This window comes from Artemia sp. Qi Xiang Cuo, chromosome 3 (genome assembly GCF_049724085.1).
Source record: "Artemia sp. Qi Xiang Cuo chromosome 3, ASM4972408v1, whole genome shotgun sequence".
In the NCBI taxonomy this organism is placed as follows: Eukaryota; Metazoa; Arthropoda; class Branchiopoda; order Anostraca; family Artemiidae; genus Artemia; species Artemia sp. Qi Xiang Cuo.
In genome coordinates this window covers 54,658,992-54,678,216 of record NC_142796.1, presented here as the reverse complement: position 1 = coordinate 54,678,216, position 19,225 = coordinate 54,658,992, and the positions used below count along the sequence as shown (strand labels likewise).

Here is a 19,225-nt window from a genome sequence, read left to right as displayed (position 1 = left end):
GAGTCGAAATATATGATAATATTTTTGAATTTTCAATCAAAAGTTGGTTTTCCTTAAGGTGTTCTAATGCCATGATTATGGCATTAAACTCAGCAGACATCATAGATACATTGTTATATAATCTCTCGCCCATTGCAATTTTCAGGTGAGGAAGGAAAGCACCACTTGCAACCTTCTCATTCATTTTTGACCCATGAACAAATATTTGGAAGTGATTTTTATAGGTAATTGTATTAAATTCTGCAAATTTTTTCTGGACAAAAGCAATGGGGGTTAAATCTTTATTCCACTTTGAGAAGTCAGTATTTATTATGGGACTTGACCAATTCCATGGAGGGGATTGGGGGAAAGTGGGCGCAATAGACTTTGCTGGTATGGGGAAATTCTTCTGAATATTGGCATACTCATCTGCATTACCTCTATACATGGCTGGATTTCTTAACCAATTGTGTACTGTGTGTGAGCTATTTGATTCAATTTTTGTGAGATGTTTTGTCAAGAGAAAGCTAAGTCTCTCTCTTTTTGTTGTTAATCCACTCTCCCTAAGAAGAAACTTTGTGCTTGTGGGTTTTCTAAGACCAGATATCAGGCATATTACATCCTTTTGTATTGTTTAAATTTTGTTCTTCTAGTTCTTTGCTCATGCACCATAAACGATGATTCTGGAGTCAAGCTGGGGTTTAATATGAGACTTCTAAAACTGGATAAAGATTTTCTCCTTACTTTCCCAGGGTGTGGGAACAAGTTTTTTTAATATACTTGTTTTTCTATAGCATTTTATTTAGAGTTAGTTTTGCATTAACATGGTCTCGCTTTCGGTGAAATTGGATTATTTTTGACTTGGTAGGTGCAATGGGTAAATCTGAATGTTGAGAGAATTTTTCAAATTGGAAAAGTGACTTTTGCAGATTTGACTGTGCTATCTCAAAGGTGTTGCCAGATGACCATAGCACCAGATCGTCAGCATTTTGTAGATTTGTGTGGGGTAGGTTCATGTCCCAGAGATATAGGGCAAACAGGAGGCAACTGAGGACTAGTCCCCGAAGCCGCACCACGCCGAAATGACGGCGGCGAATGTGTGATTAAGTATCAGCGGCGGCGCGCCGCTGATACTGAAAAAATTTTTTTGGCGGCGCGCCGCCGATATTAGACCGGCGGCGCGCCACCGCGCGCCGAATTTTCTAATTAAAAATAATAATAAAATTACACATCACCAAGCACGTTCAACCTCGATTTTAGTAAGGATTTTTAAATGGTTGGCTAAAAACATACAAGAACAATATGACAAAACAAGAATTTTTTGGGCCGTGTGGAAAGTGTTTATGTTCACCGTCGATCAGACCCAGTAGAATTCTCATTTTTAGCCACTATACCCAGGGAAAACTATGTTGTGTTTATGTTTAACATCGCATTGTTCACATTAAATCCCTTGTTTAGTAATTTCCTGCTTGCTAATGATTTGGGATATTGTGTTTATAACTTTCAAAGTTTGAATTTAAAACATCTCCTGTTCATCAAATACATACGAAAAGGAAGTGAAAAAATAATAATAACGACATCGAAAAAATACTGTATACAAATCAGATACCATGGCTTAACAACACCAACAATTTTAAATCAGCGGTTACATCACTTCAGTTACAATTGATGTAACAAAATTCAGTTTGTTCACTCTGCCTGGAGCCATTGATCTTTTTGCAGTCACTATCAGTCCTGTCGTGCTAAAAAGCCGTTTAGCTGGGGCACATGTGGCTGGTACAGCCAGAACTTGACGAGCGTAAACTGCCACTCGCGGGATCTGATACTAGTGCTGGACCTTGGGGTCCCACAGAATGCCGCAAATGGGCTTCTTCTTTGTATCTGCTGAAATAAGTTGTTTTATAAGGGAGAACAAACCTGCACCTTCACCATAGGGCTCCTGCGCACTACACTACGGGAGTCTAAACTGCACCTTTACCCTCTTTTCTTATCAACACGGAATAACCCTTCGAAATTCTTTTCTGAAAGAAGTGGTCAATATATAACGTTTCAAGTCAAAGTTTAAGGCTACTTCAACTTCAGTGTGCTCTGCTGACTGTGCAAAAAAATGTAATTCATTTCTATAGATATATTTCTATACTAGCTCTAGATAATCTACCAAGCGGAAAACTACCGCAAATCAGCATCGATAAATAAATGAAACCCAAAACGACCAAAAATAACAATAAATTCCTGAGTCAAATTTAAAAAAAGCAGAAATTAATATAAGTTGGGTTCAAAACCCCTATACCTTCCAATGGCCAGAACATGATTTTCACTTTACTGAAAAAATATAAATGTTTTTACTTTTATAACTTTAATAAATCAAACAGTATTAACATTTTGATTACTGAATACCAGTATATGCATATTAAACTGACAATACATATTCATTTGTATTTTTTTCATTGAAGTACAAATTATGTTCTGGCCTTGGGAAGGCATAAGGGTTTTGAGCCCAACTTATGTTAATTTCTGCTTGTTTTTAGTTTGACTCAGTTATTTATTCTAATTTCTGTTCGTTTTGGGTTTCATTTATTTATCGATGCTGATTTGTGGTAGTTTCACATTTGGTGGATTATTTGACTTTAATTTTGCTCATTTTTGGTTTAATGGAGTTCTTTACTTTTCTTTTAAAAAATTTATTTTGTGGAAACAATTTTTTTTAACTAATATCTGTCCTTTTTATATTGGCATAGTGTTTTAAGGGAAAAAGAAAATAATACTTTAAATCTTTCTGTCTTTTTTAAGAATTTATAGTTTGGCCTGCTATTTGTATGCTGGAAAACAATTTTCAGCAAAATTTAACAACATAGACTCTTATAAAAATCTGGACACAAATAGTAGTGTTTAATTTAGTTTCACACCTCCTCTAGTTGATCTGAAATGGAAAACTTGATAAAATTCACAAACAAATTTGTTTACTTTCTTTGATAGCTTGGATACACTTATGCAATTTCGATTTGGTCAAATTTTAAGAGCAGAAGAAGCCCCGAAAGTTTGAACATAATACCCTCAGTCGTTCTTGGGATACTGCTGAGATGCCTTATTGAGAATTAGCATAAACACAGTGCATTTTGATTTAATCTTTAGGAAACATTTACTTTTTAAAAATAATGGCTGAGGGTTGGTGGGGCTGGGGTGGGGGATTAGTTTCCCTCCTATCACTTTCGACTATTAAAAAGGACATCAGCCCTTTCTATTTTCAATCGAATGAGCCCTTTTCGAAGTTCCTACGACAACTCCTTCGATACGAAGTGCCCTGGTCTAAACAACAACAACAACAAAAAATGACACATTATACCCACATCGATCTCTACTATAAAAATGTCAAGCCTTCCAATCACTTTCGATTATTAAAAAGTGCACTAGGCTTTTCGATTTCCAAACTAATGATCCCTTTTTGAGTTTCTACGACAATCGCTTTCTATAAACACCGTGTATGCCCCCAAGGCATAAATTACAACCCTTACACTAAGCGCTGTGAGTGTGGTTGTCATCCTCTAAGACCTAATGTCCAGAATTTTCAACTACTTTAAACACAATGGCCATCTCAAAATTTTGTGTGGACGTGTTTTAGGAAATGCTGGGTTTGGATGAGATGTTTGTTGAATTCCATTAGATTTCTAATTTTAACCAGGGAATAAGCAAATACGCTCACTCACAGAATGATACGTTTTCGAAGTTTCTATGAAAGCTACTTTGATATAAAGTGACCTGTTCTAAAGGAAAAATAATAAATAATGCATTGTGACAAAATCGGTCTTATATACCTCCAGGGCATAACTACAAAACCCTTTCCCTAAGGGTTGTGGGGGAGTAACCTCCTCAAAAGACATATTTTCTCTCTGGAAATCAGTTACTCTGAACAAAATGGCTATCTTAAAATTTTGATTGGATGTGCTTGGGGAAAGGGTGGGCGTGGTCGGGGTGTTAGCTGCCTTCCAATCACTTTCAACTATTAAAAAGGGCACTAGTTATTCCAATTTCCAATCGAATGAGCCCTTTTTTAATTTTCTACGACAACTCCTTCGATACTAATTACCCTGGTATGTAAAACAAAAAAAAAACAAAAAAAATAAGTAACACATTTTGCCAACATTGTTCTTTACTTAGACATCTCGATTGCGCTGCCTATGATAACATCCTGAATTGCTTAATGCTCTTTTACCTACCTCTTTTCATCCGAAAAATAAGAAAGAAAAATGAACAGCAATTTAAAGTGGAAGGTAGAATTTTTGTTTCAAGAAAAAGTTCTTCTTCTCCTTTCTACGAACCGATATCCAGGGCGAGCCCAAGATGACAGTATTTATTTTTAAGAAACAGATTAGCCGGGATGACGGTTGAAGCCCGGAGGTCGATATCGATAACCAAAAAAGAGAAAAAAAACGGTGGCGTATTAGTGACGCCGCCGCCGATAGAATCAGCGGCGGCGTCAGCGCGCTGATGCAAGCGCGGCGGCGCGCCGCCGTTTTTTTTTTTCGGCGGCGCGCCGCCGATTTTCGGCGCGGCTTCGGGGTCTACTGAGGACTGCTCCCTGAGGTAGGCCTTTGGTTGTTGTCTTTTGGGGTGAAGAGGCTGAACCAACACAAACGATGAAACTTCGCACTTCTATGAAGGATTTAATAAAAGATACTAGCTTAGGGGGTACTCCAAGGTTTGCAAGTTTGTTTAAAAGGATTTGGTGGTTCACATTGTCATATGCCCCTTCAAAATCTAGGAAAGCTGCAACTAGGACATTATTTTTGAGAAAGGTTCATTGATTGCATTTGTTAGCAAAATGAAAGCGTCTGTTGAGGAGTGGTGTTTCCTGAATCCAGTTTGAGTGTGAGGGATCATATTATTTTTTTCAACAAACCAGAGGAGTCTGTGATAGATCATTTTCTCCATTATTTTCCCCATCACAGGAGTAATCATTATAGGCCTATAGGACTCAGGGTTATCTTTGGGTTTATTTTTCTTTAGGATTGGCAGGAGGGACAAACATTTCCATATATTGGGGAACATAGAAGATGCCCAAGCGTGATTATAACAATTTAGCAGTTCTTGTTTGTATGAAAGGGAGAGATCCTTTATCCATGCAGGGTTTATATTGTTATAGCTGCCGCTAGTTTTGGTCCTAATATGATGTATTGCCTTACTCATTTCCTTGATTGAAAATGGGCTAGTTATATACTTAGATCCTGGGTGTGGTTGCTAACTTTGGTTCATAGGAAATGGGGACATTTTGCTTTGATTATTTGATGTTAGCTTATTAACAAAGAGTTGCAAATAGCATAGCTTTTTCATTATCATTGTCATAATGGGTATTATTATGTATAAGCTCATACAGGAGTGGGTTGGGGGAAGTCTTTTTCCCACAGATGTGGCTTATGGCTTTGTGTATAATTGGCTCATGTGTTTCTCTGGAGATATTATTTGCAAAATTATTCCAGTATTTATATTTAGCATCTATTATAGTCCTTTTTAGATTAGATTCTGCTTGTAATTTTTTTAAATATGTAGTAGGTGAGGTTTTTTTTTATGAATTCTGGTCTAGCTGCCTTTTTTATTCTCCATTTATTTAGGCACTCATTTGTCCACCATGCTTTAGGAATGTGTTTAGGGAATGTTTTCTTAGGTGTTGTCCTGGGGTAAGCATCATTAGCTGTATTTATTAGTAAAGACGTCAAGACTTCAGCATGTGTGTCAACTGTTGTGTTTGAAATGCATGAATTTTGGGTGAAACTTGTAATTTCATCATTTAGCTTATTTTGGAACATAGACCAATTTGCTTTAATGTTGATACATTTGGAGGTATGTGATAGAGTTTCAACAGGTTCATTTAGGGAGCAAACGTGGTCAGTACATAGACTATCAATTTTAGTTATATAAATTTTATTCAAAATATTTAAAGACACAATTTGTCCGTCAATTGTGGAGAATCTGCCACTTTCGGGGTTGAAATATGTATTCAGGTTTGGAGGGGTAGCAACAGCTAATTCATTATTATTTGAAGTCATATGCTCAATCAATTTACCAGCTTTATTTGCTGGTTGATTCCCCCACAAAAGGCTGTGGGCATTGAAATCTTCGCAAATAATGATATTTTTTAACTTACTAAGATTAGTTCTATGATTACAGAAATCCATGGCATCTAAAGTTTGGCTATTAGGGTTACACAGACCTATTATATAGATTTTTATATTATTCAGCCAAATACTGACACCAATTGCATCACCATCATTTGAAAAATCTGGAAAATTGATGCAAAAGAATTTTATATTATTTTGATCTAATAAAGCTACCCCACCTCCTTTTCTCTCTGATGATCTATCCTTTCTCAGGATAGTATATCCCAGAGACTTAATTTGTTGATTTTGGGTTAAATGAATTTCTTGGAAACGAGCAATATTGATGGATTTATTATTCATAAAAGATATTACTTCATTTAACTTCTTTTCTGTGAGTGATCTTACGTTCCACTGGAGTATTGATATGTGATGTGTTGTTGATTTATTTTTCATATGACTGTGTATGAATGTTCAGCTTTCTTAAAAGTAAAGCAAGATCTTTTTTTGCTTGAATGAGCATATCATCAGGAATGTAGATTTTTGCCAATTCTGCAATGATTTTTGTTTTCTGTAGTTGATGTATGTTCACGGCCTGAACTGCATTACAGTTTAGAATGAATAAGCATATATTTGGGAATTGCATGTTTGGTTGTGCATCCTGTTCGTCAGTTAAGGGATTAATTCCTGGTAGTGTTTCTGTTTTTTTTTGGGGGGAGGGGGGGCCAGGCTGACATCCTCTCACTGGACAAGGAGGCTCGTTGACTAGGTGATTCCTTCTGATAGGGATGTGAGCTAGGGAGCTTAGAAGATGGTGTTTTATACGGGGAACTTGATGCATTGGGGGCGTTTGACTTGGGGGTTTTGGTTGGTTTCATTATAGGCTTTATTTGGTATTGTTGGGCAGCATTTGCTTCCATTGCTGCAAAGGGGTATGGGATGGCCTTCTCTGTTGCTATTTGGAGTGTTAGAGCTCTTTTCTTATATGCAGGGCACAGTGATTTATTTGTAGATTCATGTGGGCCTTTGCAATTGATGCATGTAGGCTGAGTGTTGTTGCAGGATGTCAACTCTTTAGGATGGAAAGCTTTACAATTACTACACTCTAGGAATTTCATTGCATTTGTTTGTCGTGTATCCCAGTTTGTGACACTTCTGACACTGGATAGGCTTAGGTTTGTATTCCTTGTGTGGTTTGATTTGCCCAAATAGGAATAATTTTTCTGGGATATTAATTTTTTCCTTCAGTGTAAATAAGAAGGATCTGCTTGTTTTTAGGCCATTAGAGTTAGGTTTGCCAAGTTGGGTAACATCTTCAACTGGGATTGTGTTGCCAGCCCTATCTGAGAGCCCTTGTTTTAACTCCTGAATGGATATTTCTGGGGGAACATTATAAACTACTATTTTTGTTGGTGATTGTTTTGGGTTCTATTTAGATGCATTAGGCCTAATTGGGGTATTCAGAAGAGATTTTAGGTTAATTATTGTGTCTGCTGATTTCTGATCTTGGACAGATATTAGCAAAGATCTATCCCGGCTAATATTAAAAGATAATAGTGTTTTTTGCAGCTTAAAAATTGCAACTCTTATTGCAGCAATCATTTCTAATTTCCAGAGGGTAATAGGGGAAATTTCACGGTAGATCCCTAAGTTTTGGGAAGGAGGATTTTTGGCAAGGAGAGAAGGACTGCTTTTGATTGGGGATATTTTTTTCCTTTTTTTAGAGCTTCTAGAAAGGACCTCTTGAAACCCATTATCATCATTTATGGTGACATTTGCCCCTACACTTATCATTGTCCTATTCTCAGAATTTGAGCTATCATTTGAACTTTGAGATAGTGAGCTTGACCAGCCAAGATGGGTATCAGTTTCACTGTTATTTGAGGTGGGATCTGGGGGGACCAAGATCCCACCTCAACTTTTCCGTCTTCCTAGTCCTTTTGAGCTTGCTGCTACTTGCATTGAGGTCCCAGGCATTACCATAATTTCTGACTTAAATTGAAAAACACATATAAATAACATCCCCCATCACGTACACTTATCACTTTTTCCTCCTGAATCTGCTAACTCCACTCGATTGCCCCCCCCCACCTCTGTTACTAAAGGTATATATTTCTTTTTTACGTCCTTTGGTCGAGTACGCTTGTCCTGTTTTCCATCCAGGCCTCTCAATTGAAGCAACCAAAAAAATCAAAAATATTCAAAAAAGAGCCCTGAGGATTATCTATAAAGAAGGCAAGGTCCTATATTCCTACCTCCTTAAAACTTCAAAACTTGATACCCTCGAGTCCAGAAGAAAAAATTTTTGCCTCTGTTTTGGGAAGTCAGCACAAATGAACCCCATACTGAAAACCACTTTCTTAGCCGCCACTCAACCATAAGAAATCCCCACCCCTATATAGTGTCCCAACCCATCCCTTCTCTCATACCCTTTTATACCTTATGTTACAAAAAAAACTTTTATTCCCTTTTTTACAAATAAAATCAACCAAAATCACAACCCATAAGTTTGCCAAAAATTTAAACTGTTTTGTATATATTATTTTTGAATATTTGGTTATTTTATTTGTTACCCTTTTTATCTTTTTATATTATGAGATATAAAATATTTTATAATTATAACCTATATTTATGACTTTTGTATTTTCTGACTGTTACCTGTTGTGTTTTTTTTACAGTGGTAACTATGTATTGTTATTGTATTATTTTGTTATTGCATTTTTTTTTTACTAAGAAATGAGATAGTTCTTTTGCCAATAAATATTTATCTATCTACTTATTCATTTTGATGGCAGCACAGGCCCTTTAAATGCAGGGCCAAATTGTTCCAATCACCCTTTATCCAGCCCTGGATTCATTACTGAAAGTTTTACTTTCCTAACCAAACCGTTTTCCAAGATAGTAAAAAGCAGCTAAACTAGATTTTAGCATTTCCTTTTGGAGCCCCATTAAGAGTTCCAAGTGGAATTTGCCCCAAAAGCAACTAGGGTAAAATTCTAATTTAGCTACTTTTGGCTATCTTGGAAAGGGGTTAGGTTAGTAAACTTACAAGAATGGGTCTACAGGCTAAAGTATGTCCTGGGAAGGTATCTTGAAGTACTTACTTCCACTCCTTCTCTCTCTAGAGGGTCCTGACCTTTGAAGACCTTTAAAAATTTGTGTGTTATAAAAGTGAAAACTTGCAAAATAGATCTTCTGCTTAAATGAAATACAACAGAATTGTCTTCAGCTTCACAACTTTGCTCAGTCCCAAGTTACAAGGTTTTAAAGATATGCAAATACATTTCCTAAATTGAAAAAAAAAACCATTGATATGGCTTAAAATTCTACTCAAATAACAGGAATGACATTTTCAAAACTAAAGCCAGAGAAAAAGAAGCTGATAACTGAAAATATAGGTAAAATGTTGTTTTGTCAAAATTCCAATAGGTTTTATTTCTGATGTAAATGAGAAGTAAGTTTATCTCCCCCCCCCCCAACCTCCTAATGTGCAAATATATACCCTGAATTGGTATATATATAAGGGTGGGGATAAAATTCATTTCCAACAAAAATGAATATTATACTTAGAAAGAGCATGAAAAAAGGCAGTAAAATTCTACTTTAGCTATCTTGGAAAGGCATTGGGTTAGGAAAATGAAACTTTCATTGATGGGTCTAGAAGCTAAAATATGTCCTGGGAAGGAATTTTGAAGTACCTACCTCCACTCCATCTCTCTCTAGAGGTTTCAGAAATTTGCCTACATGACAGGTCCTATACCTATTGAAAATTTGCCAAAACAACTTTTACCTTAATTTTCATTAATCAGTTTCTTTTTCCCTGGCTTTAGTTCTGAAAATGCAATTCCTGTTATTTGAGTTGAATTTTAGGCTATTTCAATGTTTTTTTTTTTTTAAATTAAAAAATGTATTTGCATATCTTTAAAACCTTAGGCTATAAATTGGGATTGAGCAAAGTTGTGAAGCTGAAAAACAATTTTATTGTACTTAATTTAAGCAGAAGATCTATTTTGGAAGGTTTCACTTTTATAGCACACAGATTTTAAAAGGCCAGGGCACTCTAGAAAGAGAAGGAGTGGAGGTAGGCATTTCAAAATACCTTCCCAGGACATAGGCTACTGTAGCCTGTAGACCCATCCCTGAAAGTTTCATTTTCCAAACCTAACCCCTTTCCAAAATAGCCATAAGTAGCAAAACTAGAATTTTACCAAAAAGGCATTGAGTGGTATGTTTACTTTGTTCATAAAAAAATAATATGAACAACAAAAAATTTACCAAATTTGGAAAGGGCATAAAAAATGCACCAAGTGATGTATTCACTTTCTTCCTAGCTGAATTAAATCAATATGTATATTTTTACCTATATTACTTCCTTCTGTAAAATTCTACTTTAGCTACTTTTGGCTATCTTAGAATGGGGTTAGGTTAGAAAAATGAAACTTTCAGGGATGGGTCTACAGGCTAAAGTATGTCCCGGGAAGGTATTTTGCAGTACCTACCTCCATTCCCTCTTCCTCTAGAGGGTCCTCAAATTTGCCTACGTGAGAGGTCTATTACCCACTGAAATTTTGACAAAACAACATTTTACATTAATTTTCAGTTATCAGTTTCTTTTTATCTGGCTTTAGCTCTGAAAATGCAATTTCAGTTATTTGAGCAGAATTTTAAGCCATATAAATAATTTATTTCAAAAATTTAGAAAAGGTATTTGCATATCTTAAAACCTTGTAAATTGGGATTGAGCAAAGTTGTGAAGCTGAAAACAATTTTGTTGTACTTCATTTAAGCAGAAGATCTATTTTGAAAGGTTTCACTTCTGTAACTCACATATTTTTTAAAGGTCATCAAAGGTCAGGACCCTCTAGAGGGAGAAGGAGTGGAGGTGGGTACTTCAAAATATCTTCCGGGGACATACTTTAGCCTGTAGAACCATCCCTGAAAGTTTCATTTTCTTAACCTAACCCCTTTCCAAGATAGTCAAAGAGTAAGTAGAATTTTACCCTTCCTTCTTATATTCTTAATACCCCCACTATGCATTGGCACAGCCAAGCTCATATAAAGCTGAGGTTGATAATATAGGCTAGCCTAGGTCTAAACATCAATGGTCAAAATTATGATGATATCTTGATTTGAAAACATACCCTCTAAAGGATCCTCCTCTACTGCTACCACGGTAGGACATTCTTCTTTCTCTGATAACTGAAACCTTTTTCAAAAACAAATGTTCCCTTCTTCTTCTTCTATTTCACAGCAGGCGGCCTTTTCAGTTGATACTATTTAGTCCTTTTGCTTCACTCTGTGGGCTACAGAGCTACTGGCTTGGTTGTCTCTTATTTATTAGATATTCTCAAATATAGTTCAGTAGATCTTTCAACTGAAGGCAGTTCAAATATAAGATGATTGATATCAATTTCTGTGCGCTGTGTGCGGGAATAGTCGGCTAGGCTCTTGGCTGATAGTGAGATTTTGTGGTGTTTAAAGCACTTTAACAGTTTACATTGCAAGGTATGCTGTGCAGACGTCAGTATATTACATTCAAATAGGCAGTGGTCAATTGTTTCATTATTCATAATACAATACCTGCAAAGAGGGGACAGGGGAACTGAACCACTTGAATTATGAAACTGATACGAGAATGCAAGAAAGTTTAGTCCATTTGTTCCAGAACGAATTCTGTGATAAATTTTAGAAAAATACTTATTGGGAAAGGGGGAAAGAGTAGGATTTTTCATATTAAACATAATATCTGATAGTCTCCATCGGTAAATATCTCTAATGGGGATTGGTCTCCCACTTGGCTGGTCAATATTTATAGCATTTTTCGCTATTTCATCAACCTGATGATAACCACTTATACCAGATTGGCAAGGAATATACTGAAAATAAGTTCTTATGCCACTTGAAGCAAGATTATCTATAATACTAAGACAATGATAAGTGTCAATATCCAGCTTATACTGAGGAGCTGAAGACAGCAACTCGAGGCTTGATAAAGAGTCAGAATAAACTATAATATTATTTGAATTATCAATCAATAGTTTATTTTCCATAAGGTGTTCTAATGCCATGATTATGGCATTTAACTCTGCAGACATTATAAATGCATTATTATACAATTTTTCAACAATTGCAATTTTCAGATGAGGAAGGAAGGCACCACTTGCTACCTTCTCATTAATTTCAGACCCATCAACAAATATTAGGAAATGGTTTTTATAAGTAATTGTATTAAGTTCAGCAAATTTTTTCTGGACAAAAGCAATGGGGGTTAAATCTTTAGTCCACTTTGATAAATCAGTATTTATTGTGGGGATTGACCAATTTCATGGAGGGGATTGGGGGAAAGTAGGTGCAATAGACTTTGCAGGTACAGGGAACTTCTTCTGAATATTGGCATACTCGTCGACAATGCCTCTATACATGGCTGGATTTCTTAACCAATTATGTAGGGTGTGTGAGCTATTTGATTCAAATTTGTAAGATGTTTTATCAAGAGAGAACTACGTCTCTCCCTTATTGTTGTTAATCCACTCTCCATAAGCAGATACTTGGTGCTTGTGGGTTTCCTAAGACCAAATATGAGACGTATTATATCGTTTTGTATTGTTTAAATTTTTGCATCTGGGTCTTTGCACATGCACCATAGACGATGAGCCCATAGTCAATATGGGGTCTTATATGTGATTTATAAAACTGGAGTAAGGTTTTCTCCTTACAGCCCCGGGGTGTAGAAAGAATTTTTCTTAGTATAATTGTTTTTCTATAGCATTTTTTTATTGTGTTTGAAATGTGGAAGTGGAAATTAAGTTTTTGGTCAAGCATGAGACCTAGGTAATTAATTTGATTATTTTCTGGAATAGTTGTTCCATTTAGAGTTAGTCTTGCATTAACATAATTTTACTTTCGGTGAAATTGGATTATTTTTGACTTGGTAGGTGCAATGGGTAAATTTGAATGTTGAGAGAATTTTTCAAATTGGAAAAGTGACTTTTGCAGCTTTGACTGTGCAATCTCAAAGGTGTTGCCAGATGACCATAGTACCAGATCATCAGCATATTGTAGATTCGTATGGGGGAGGTTCATGTCCCAGAGATACAGGACAAAAAGGAGGCAGCTGAGGACTGCTCCCTGAGGAAGGCCTTTCGTTATTGTCTTTTGGGGTGAAGAGGCTGAACCTACACAAACAATGAAACTTGGCAATTCTATGAAAGATTTTATAAAAGATACTAGCTTAGGGGGTAGTCCAAGGTTAGCAAGCTTGGTTAATAGAATCTGGTGGTTCACATTGTCACATGCTCCCTTAAAATCAAGGAAACCTGCAACTAGGACATTATTTTTTGAGAAAGATTCATTCGTTGCATTTGTTAACAATATAAAAGCATATGTTGAGGAAAGGTATTTCCTGAAGCCAGTTTGAGTGTGAGGGATAATATTATTTTTGTCAAAAAACCAAAGGAGATGATAATATATCATTTTATCTATTATTTTCTCCATAATAGGAGTAATCATTATGGGCCTAAAGGACTCAGGTTTTTTTTTGGGTTTATTTTTCTTTAGGATTGGTTAGAGGGACGAACATTTCCAGATATTGGGGAACATAGATGAAGCCCAAGCATGATTATAACAATTTAGAAGTTCCTGTTTGTATGGAGGGGTGAGATTCTTTATCCATGTAGGGTGTATATTGTCATAGCTGACGCTAGTCTTGGTAATAATATGACGTATTACATTGTTCATTTCCTGGATTGAAAATGGGCTGGTTATATACTCGGATCCTGGGCGAGGTTGGTAACTTGTGTTCATAGAAATGGGGGGTATTTTATTACAATTTCTTGCCGTTAGATTATTAACAAAAGGAGTGGGGAATAGATTATCCTTTTCATTATCATTGTCATAATGAGTATTATTATGTATAAGCTCAAACAGGAATGGGATGGGAGAATTCTTTTCCCAACAGATGTGGCTTATGACTTTATATATAATTGGCTCATGTGTTTCTCTGAAGAGATTATTTGCAAAATTATTCCAGTAGTTATATTTAGCATTTATTATGGTTCTTTTTAGATTCGTTTCTGCTTGTATCTTTTTTAAATGAGTAGAAGGTGATGGTTTATTTAGGAATATTCTCCAAGCAGCCTTTTTGTTCTTCCATTATGTTGATAATCAGTGGTCCACCAGACGCTTAGACTGTTTTTTAGGGAATAATTTCTAGACGGGTTCATGGGAGTGGTTCGATTAACTGTATCTGTTTGTTACGTTCTCAAAACTTCATCATGTGAGTCAGCTGTTGCGTTTGAAATGCATGAATTTTGGGTGAAACTTGTAATTTCATTATTTAGCTTATTTTGGAACATAGGCCAATTTGCTTTAATGTTGATATATTTGGAGGTATGTGATAGGGTTTCAGCAGATTCGTTTAGGGAGCAAACTATGGCAAAGGGGTCAGCACATAGACTATCAATTTTATTTATATAAATTTTATTCAAAATACTCATATTTAAAGACATAATTTGTAGGTAAATTGTACAGAAACTGCTGCTTTTGGGGTTGAAATATGTAATCAGGTTTGGAGGGGTAGCGACAGCTAATTGATTATTATTTGAAGTCGTGCGTTCAATGAACTTACCGTCTTTATTTGCTGGTTTATTCACCCATAAAAGGCTGTGGGCATTAAAGTCTCCACAAATAATGATATTTTTAACATATTAGAATTATTTATATAGCTGAAGAAACCCATGGCATCTGTAGTTTGGCCATTAGGGTTATAAAAGCTTATTATGTAAGGTTTTGTATTATTCAGCCAAACACTGATACCAATTTCATCAACATCATTTAAAAAATCTGGAAAGTTGATGCCACAGAATTTTATATTATTATTAACTATTAAAGCTACTCCACCTACTTTTCTCTCTGATGATCTATCCTTTCTCAGGATAGTGTATCCCAGAGACTTAATTTGTTTATTCTGGGTTAAATGAGTTTCCTGGAGGCAAGCAATATTGATGGAAGTATTATTAATAAAAGGTATTAGTTCATATAACTTATTTTCTGTAAGTGATCTTATGTTCCACTGGAGTACTGATATGTGTTGTGTTGTTGTTTTATTTTTCATATGACTGTGTATCAATGTTTAGCTTTGTTTAATAGTAAAGCCAGATCTTTTTTTGCTTGAATGAGCATATGATTAGGCATGTAGATTTTTGCCAATTCAGCAATGATTTTTGTTTTTGTTGTATATTCATGGCCTGAACTGCATTGCAGTTTAGAATGATTAAGCATATATTTGGGGGTTGCATATTTGGTTGTGGATCCAGTTTGTCAGTTAAGGGATTAATTCCTGGTAGTGTTTCTGGTTTGTTTCTTGTTGGGAGGGGGTACCAGGCCAACCTCATCTCACTAGGCAAGGAAGCTTGTTGGCTTGGTGATTCTTTCTGATAGAGATGTGAGCTGGGGGGCTTAAAGGATGGTGTTTTGCATGGAGTACTTAATGCATTGGGAGTGTTTGACTTGGGGGATTCATTTCATTTCAATATAAGTTTTATTTGGTAGGATTTGGCAGTATTTGCTTCAATAGTAGCAGAATGGTATGGAATGGCCTTCTCTGTTACTATTTGGAGTGTTAGTGCTCTTTTCTTATATGCAGGGCATTGTAATTTATTGGTGGATTCATGTGGGCCTTTACAATTGATACATGTAGGCCGAGTGTTGTTGCAAGTTGTCAACTCTTTAGGATGGGAGCCTTTACAATTACTACAGGCTGGAAGAATTTCATTACATTTATTTGTTGTGTGTCTCAGTTACAGACAATTCTGACCAAGGTTAGGCTTAGGGTTGCTTTCCTTGTGCGGTTGGATTCGCCCAAATAGGAATAGCCTTTCTGGAATATTAATTTTTTCCTTCAGTGTAAATAGTAAAGACCTACTTGTTTTTAATGCATTAGAGTTGGGTTTATCCAGTTGAGTGACATCTTCTACAGGGATTGTGTTACCAGCCCTATCTGAGAGCCGTTCTTTTAACTCCTGAATTGGTATTTCTAGGGGAACATTATATACTACTATTTTTGTTGGGGATTGTTTTGGGTTACATTAAATTGATTTAATTGGGGTATTCAGAAGAGATTTTAGATTAAGTATTATATCAGCTGATTGCTGATCTTGGACAGCTATTAGCAAAGATCCATCACGGTGAATGTTAAGAGAAAACATTGATTTTAACATTTTGAAAATTGCAACCCTTATTGTAGTAATCTTTGTTATTTCAAAGGGGCTATTTGGAGAAATTTTGAGGTAAATTCCTAAGTTTTGGGAAGGATAATCTTGGAAAGGAGGAGGGGAAATACTTTTGATTGGGGATGTTTTTTTCCTTTTTTGGAGCTCCTAGAAAGGACCTCTTGAAAGCCATTATCATCTATAGTGACATTTGCTCCAACACTGATCATTGTCCTATTCTCAGAATTTGAGCTTTCATGTGAGCTTTGTGATAGGGAGCTTGACCAGCCAGGATGGGGCAAAAATGGATCAATTTCGTTAGTATTTGGGGTGGGATCCGGAGGGACCTTTTTTTAGGGGGAGTTCTTTGCATTGCCTTTTTGAATAACCTTTAAGCTAATAAGGAAAGGATAATAGTATGATACCAGATCGTCTGCACTCTACAGTGGGGAAAACTTCCACAAAAGAAACACCACAGTATGGCCCCGAGCCAGCAGATGAAAAAATTTCGCAACGTCAAAACCCTTAAAAACGTGACTTTTCCGTAACTTTTGATCTCTGACTTTTTCGTCTCTTATAAAGGCAAGACCTTTTTTCGCTATCAAGAGCGGCACTTAGAAGAGGGAGGGGAGAGTTATTTTCTATACATTTTAAAAATAACTTATGATTCAATCTCATTAAAAAATCCCTCTTCCAAATTTTAAGAGGTATCCCTTTTATATCTGAATTAAAAAATTTGAAAACCCCCTCCTCCTTTTTAAATTTTAAATGAATTGGAACTCCCTATTGCTTTGCAGCATAAACAGGCAGGCACTAAAAAATCGAGTTGATTCAAGATCAATTTGGCCTTTTCTCTTAAGTATTTTCGAATAACACTTTGTTCTCATGCAAGAAAAATTAAAATAGACCATTAGATTGATCTCCATTCACCTTTTTTAAACAAAACCCCCAAGAATGTTGAGGAATGAAAAAAGTTGGTGCATTTGCTCATGTTCTTTCAAGGTGTATCTTGGTTTGTTTTAATTTGGCATTGATTTGGATGTAATTTAGGATGCTTTGAAGACAAAGACAGCTAAAGATTACAGTTTTATTTAGCAAAATCTAGACAAACAACTAGAAGAGATCTTCGTTTTGGACTTAATTTATAACCTACTTTTTAACCATATATAAGACATAATATGTTAAATACTTGTCCATCGAAGTAAACATAATCGAGTTTGGAACATGGTTAACTTGGGAGTTACTCTTTCCAGTTTCTTGCTTTCGTAAAAGGGGTATCCGGGATTTTCTAAGAACTTGGGTCAGGATTTGCTCTTCTGACATGCTTAAGATCAGAGACTGTTTTCGGATTCAGTCTACTGCGGAGTGGGGTCTTCATTAATTTAACTCAGAAAACTGACGCTCTGCTCAAGCATTGGAATAAAATAGACACGTCAATGTAAAAAAAAATTGTAAGGAAGGATTGTCAGCCCCATCTTTTAAATTGGCAACACACTTCTAAAAATTAACTACAGACTAATTAACATTTAAATCTGTATCGCCTGTTATGAAAGGAAGCCGTCTCCACTCTGTGTTAAAGTCTTATGATTGACACGAGGGAAGCATTCTTTAAACATCTTAAACAGAGAAACAATTCATTTTACTTACCCGGACTTTGCAATGTTTGGAGAAGGATTTTTAACTATATCCAATAAAAGGTCTTTAGGGTTTATTCGCAATTGTATCTCGACCTGGAATCAACAAGGCTAGGGATGGCTATGGAAATGAACTGTTACAAAGCAGACATTCTTTGTCTATCACAGACAAGATTGAAAGGAGTGTCTGAAGAAACCATACCAGTCCGTGACTCCGACAACTTGTACTTATTCCTCAACTCTGCTGTGTATGATGGATCCGGTGACCATGGAGTCGGCTTTATGATAGGCCGCTGTGCACAAAAAGCCCATCTTGTATGGGATCCAGTGAACCCGAGAATAGCCAGACTACGACTTAAAGAAAGATTATGTAACATCTCTATTATTGCTGTCTATGCACCAACGAGACTGGCAACAGATGCTGATAAGGACTCCTTCTACACTAATCTGGAGATTACAATGCAGAAATGCCCCAAACGAGACTTTCTAATTTTTGTGGGTGATTGGAACTCCCGCGTTGGCTCAACAGACCCCAATGTTCGTAATATTGTTGGCCCATTCACTTACGGCCAGCGGTGCTGTAATGGGGATAGACTACTCCAATTCACGAGATCTCAAAACCTTACCCTCCCCAACACTATGCTCCAACACAAACCCTCTCAAAGGATAACTTGGCGCTCAAACGATGGCTCCACAACTACCCAAACTGACCATATATCGATCTGTCAGCGTTGCCGCTCCTCAGTCATCGATTCTCGAGCTTACAGAGGGCCGTGCATGGGGTCAAGATCTGAAAGCAATCATACGCTTGTAGGCGGGGAATTACTCCTGAAATTGAGCACGAGGAAGAGACAACCTCCAAAAAGGAAGTTAAATGTGGAGAAACTGAAAATCCAAACAGTGAAAGAAGACTTTTGCCTGAAGTTACAGAACCAGTTTCGCAAGCCTGACCGACTTTGATGAAGACCCTACCACCCGAAGGAAACAATTCCGGAACACCACTGAAAAGGTGGCTGCTGAAGTTATCGGCTATGCCCCTGCAAAAACGAGGAAAAATTATGTCTCAGAGAAAACTGTAAAGCTAATCGAGGCTAGGCGACAGGCATCGAAGCATCAATCGCAGTAAAAAAAAAGTCGCTACGTAAACAGGTTAAAACAAGATTTCGTCAATTCCACCAACAATTTTGGGATGAGGTTGCTTTAGAAATGGAAAAAGCAGCCAGAAATAATGACATGAGAAGGCTGTATAGAACCCTCAAAGAAATAACTGGAATAAAGTCACCTATCGCTAGTCCCTTAAAAGAGGCTCAAGGAA

The 19,225-nt window shown here is 36.4% G+C and overlaps 2 protein-coding genes across 2 annotated transcripts in view; one reads left to right on the top strand and one right to left on the bottom strand.

Moving 5' to 3' along the window:
- LOC148954292 (putative ATP-dependent RNA helicase DDX5) overlaps positions 1-11,290 on the bottom strand; it is a 109,999-nt gene extending 98,709 nt beyond the window's left edge. The window contains exon 1 of the mRNA XM_089086182.1: positions 11,210-11,290. Within this exon, the coding sequence (XP_088942308.1) occupies positions 11,210-11,250 (41 nt within the window). The 5' untranslated portion in view covers positions 11,251-11,290. The remainder of the gene's footprint in view (positions 1-11,209) is intronic.
- Positions 11,291-18,027: 6,737 nt separating this feature from the next.
- Positions 18,028-18,870, top strand: LOC148954291 (protein CFDP2-like). Its single transcript, XM_089086224.1, has one exon. The coding sequence runs from the start codon at positions 18,028-18,030 to the stop codon at positions 18,868-18,870; it is 843 nt and encodes a 280-aa protein (XP_088942350.1).
- The last annotated feature ends 355 nt before the right edge of the window (positions 18,871-19,225 follow it).

Bases quoted from the DNA above. Each gene is read 5' to 3' on its own strand.
- LOC148954291 (XM_089086224.1), top strand. From the start codon at position 18,028: ATGGCTATGGAAATGAACTGTTACAAAGCAGACATTCTTTGTCTATCA.